General features: G+C 33.6%; 1 protein-coding gene across 1 annotated transcript; it reads right to left on the reverse strand.

The window, feature by feature from the left end:
* Positions 1-361: 361 nt before the first annotated feature.
* LOC146925671 (ylmG homolog protein 1-2, chloroplastic-like) lies at positions 362-2,634 on the reverse strand. Its single transcript, XM_085758087.1, has 2 exons — positions 1,873-2,634; positions 362-591 (listed from the first exon to the last, which is right to left on the reverse strand). The coding sequence occupies exon 1, from the start codon at positions 2,579-2,581 to the stop codon at positions 1,898-1,900; it is 684 nt and encodes a 227-aa protein (XP_085614213.1). The 5' UTR covers positions 2,582-2,634; the 3' UTR covers positions 362-591; positions 1,873-1,897.
* Between the last annotated feature and the right edge of the window lie 1,578 nt (positions 2,635-4,212).

Below are 4,212 nucleotides of genomic sequence, written 5' to 3' on the forward strand. Positions count from 1 at the left end.
ACTTAAGTAGAACAATCATCAGCCGTGAATCGGTGTACCAAGTGATTAGTTGGATCGTATTAGAGGTTGTAGTTTACCTAGCTAGTTAGGAATGTAATCAGATTATATTATACATGTACAGAGATATAGCCAGAATTCTCTCACTCAAAGAGATACAAGGGGTTCTGCTCTGAACTCAAATAAGGAATCGGATTATCAAAATCGAAAAAATTGGCGCAGATGGCAAAGCATTCATTGTGCGTCATAAGTTCATAACCAATGTTGAACATGTATTTTATATTTATGCAAGAGCAAGATTACTAGCTTGCAAACTCTGCGCAGAGCTCATAATGAATGAATTTCAATTAAAATACAGCTAAACTATCCAACCCAACAACAAAACACAACATATATTATTCGAAAATAAAAATCCAACGCCTTCTTAACCACATACATAACTACCAAAATATACCAATCTGAAAATTACATTGTATTGTATACAGAAACCAAACTTTAACCTATGTTTCTCAAGAACCCACTTTTCTAAATTCTACCAAAACGTTGGAAGAAGATTCTTTGTCGTTCATGAAAACATTCTTTAGTAGCCAACACCTGTTCAACCACAAAATAATAACATCCAAAATATTCAAAATCACAACACAAGATATGAGAATTATCTAGTGAAGATCACGTGCCACAACACAGATATAGGGTAAAAAATGGCATAAAAGTGTGAAATTCTACCATAATTAGGAGAAAACTTTCATAGACAGATGGATAGAAGATCTAATATTCAAAATTAAATGATATAAAAATAATTAGGCATACATAAATTTTCAGACTCAATGGCTAGCTAGCACACATAAGCAAGAGATAAGAGTAAACACTCAATTAGACTTCAACTTCAAGTACCACTACCTCCTACATAGTCCCTAAACTATATAAGATTATTAGTCTCCGATATTTAATAAGTAGCCACAAACATTTTTGTTAAATCCCTGTCACATTAGTTAGTCCCTAAGATCTTGTCAAATGTCAATATATAACAGTAGGGACTAACAAGAAAGATTTATCAAAACATTAGAAATCATTATAAAACATTAGAGAGTAGTACTTAATATTTTCAAATCATGCAGGACTGACTAACCAAGAGAAAGAGTGACAGCCTATGCAGCACCACATACACTTCTTATCGAAGGTGTGCCTAACATCCAACACATGTCAGTGTCGGACACATTTGGTTAAACATGCCTCCGACACATTTGGTTATATTTGAGTGCAACACATGTGATTACATTTTCTCAAATTATTAATGTTGTCTAGTGTTCCTATGTGTATATGTGCTTCATAGGTGATAACAAAATTCGGGTCAATGTGCATAAGTAACACACTGTCGAAAGGATATCCTCTACGAATAAGGTTACAGTAAATCAATTCCATTTTCTCAAATTATTACTGACATCTACACATCAATGTCGAGTCTAGTGTATAATCAATAGTGTCCCTCCCACACGTGACGGAATGACACAGAGACCAACACACATGGTTACAAATTACAATATCTTACTTCCATATTCTAAAATTATTATGCGTGCTTACATGTGAACTCATTAGCGGTGTCAACGTGTCAGTGTTGAGTCTAGTGTTAGGGGTTCATAAGTGACAACTAAACTTGGGGTTTACTCAAACACGCAAAAAGGGCATACATAGAGATTAGAGAGAAAATTCAATACAACACATCCAATCAAATACAACTACAGCAATCAAGTCTCATCCCAGTAAGTAGGGGGTCGGGTACATGGATCAAAGGATGACACAATGTTGTATCATAGTATATCAAATCTATCCTATCCAATAAAATAGATATACAAGTGAAAATGAGAAATGAAATACCTGTAGGGATGGGATGGGATGGGATCTAAACAGGAACAGTGAGGAGACCAGCAAGAGTACCCAAAACAGCAAAAGCAAGAAGAGGACTAATATCAAGAGTATCAAAAACAGGTGGAACAACATTCCTAAACAAACTTAGATAAGGATCACAAAGATCCCTAATTGCAGACAATGGTTGTCTTTCCCATGGAATGTTGGGAAACCAACTCAACAAAACCCTAACCAACAAAACACCACTGTAAATATCCAACCATTTCTTCAACCCCGCCGCTACAACCGTCAACGGCGTGTTCACCGTCCCCGTCCTAGTCTTTTTCATGATATAAGCAAAACAAAGCGACGAAGATGATTTTGCAATTGATACACAAAGGTCCGGTGGTGGAAGAATGTTGACGAATGCTTTGATACATAAAAGCGCGGTGGCGAATAGGGTTGTAACGGTTCGAGTGGAACCAGAGAGAAGAACGTTGTTGTTGTTGCTGCTGTCATCGTTGATGAGGAGGGGTTTGAGAGGTGCGGCGGGGGTGAGGGTGGTTTTGTGGTTGATTGAAATAGAACAAGTGGTGGTTCGGCGTTGTTTGTGTTGAGGGATGATTAGGTTATTAGGTTGGAAAGAGAGAAGACGATATGAAGGTGAGAAATGGGAAGTTACAGTCATACCCCCCATACCCAATCCTAAACCCATCGTTGCTGCTGCCATTGAAGCCATTTCTCGACTACTCTTCTTCTTTTCCGGTTGGTTTAGGGATTAGGTGTTTTTGTCGCTCTTTACTCGGCCTAAACTTTTTATATCGATAATGATAATGAATAAATAGATAAATAAAATTTAGATAATTCTAGAATCAAAAATCAAAATCAAAATTATTTTTTTTAAGGAAAAATTGAAAATGTTATTCAACTATTTTTTTTTTAGGATTGGATCTTTAAAAAATGAAATGTTAACTGATGTCTAGAGCATCGGTTAAAGAATCGTATATAGTGGTATGATATTGAATAATTATGCTGTCATTGAAGCAGGGCATTTGTTGGCATGATTATCTATCAACTATTGTTGAAGAGTATAGTTTTTACTACGTGAAGAAATTATCTATCAAACAATTTCTACATGCGTTTCTAGATACAAAGTCACTAATAATTGTTTCTACATCAATATGTGCTATCATATCTATCTCGATACATAAAATGGCTAGATCATTCAACCTTTTCATGTAACATTGACGATCTCAAGTAGTTTTTCAATAATTTTAACTTCTAAAAACTTCTTTATGCACAGTCATCGACATAGTTAAGTGAATTCGATAAGCAATTGAACACTCAAATAACAATTTGCAGCTTTGGCAAACTCAAGAATTTCAAATGCATATTGACATCAATATATTTGGCAAAGACATTTGCAACACCTTCAATTTAGAAAAATCATCATTTGCATCAACATTCGACAAATCCTTATGAGAAAACGCAACCTTAAAGGTTGTGCAAGAATTTTTAATTTAGCATTGTCGAATGATTTCAACATTGATAATATTTTCAACACCACAATAAATTATAAATGGGTCAACAAAAAACTAAGTCCATTGCTAACAACCATATTTCCCTTTAAAATTGAAATAATATTTTTAGGGCCTAATAAACCCTTAATTTTTTTTGTTGGGACCCCAAATTTCTTACATAACAAATTCGAGTTTGTTATAATAAAAACAATTGATTTTCTTACTTTACACTACACTAACTTTAGAAGATACTTGCCCGTTTTTAAGGGGATTAATCAATATTTTTTATTCTAACCAAATAGTGATAATAAATAAAAGGGGTTGAATTAAGTTTTCAGTTTTATAATTTTTTTCGCAAGAGTGCAAATGAAAGTGTTCGAATAGAAAAGTAAAAAGATAAAGGGAGAAAAGATACACTAAAAATTTATACCGATCCATTCTACAAACCGAAGTTAACACACTCTCTTCACACTTAAAACATTTTCACTATAATCACATAGATTCCAATTAGTGATATAACACTATACCCGATAAAATCTAAAATCTTTTATTTGCCGAAGTATATAAGTGGATAAAAATGAAAGATACTGTAGAACTAAAAAAATTAAGAATCATGTTTACAAGTTTTAATTCAACCCTTCAAAATACCAAAATTGTTAAGAAATGACGTGGGTAGGGTTTGAACCCAACTCATATATTTACATGTGTAAATTAAACTATTGTGATTTTATTTATCTACCAAAAGAAAATCTTGCCACCTGACACAATTTTCCTATCGTGATAATTTTTAATTGACTATTGTGATTTTATTTATTTATCTATCAAAAGAAAATCTTGCCACCGATACCAT

This window comes from Medicago sativa, chromosome 4, assembly GCF_051527215.1.
Source record: "Medicago sativa cultivar Bolivia chromosome 4, Bolivia_mono, whole genome shotgun sequence".
NCBI lineage: Eukaryota > Viridiplantae > Streptophyta > Magnoliopsida > Fabales > Fabaceae > Medicago > Medicago sativa.

Excerpts from the sequence above, each read along its gene's own strand:
- LOC146925671 (XM_085758087.1), bottom strand. The coding sequence starts at position 2,581 with ATGGCTTCAATGGCAGCAGCAACGATGGGTTTAGGATTGGGTATGGGG.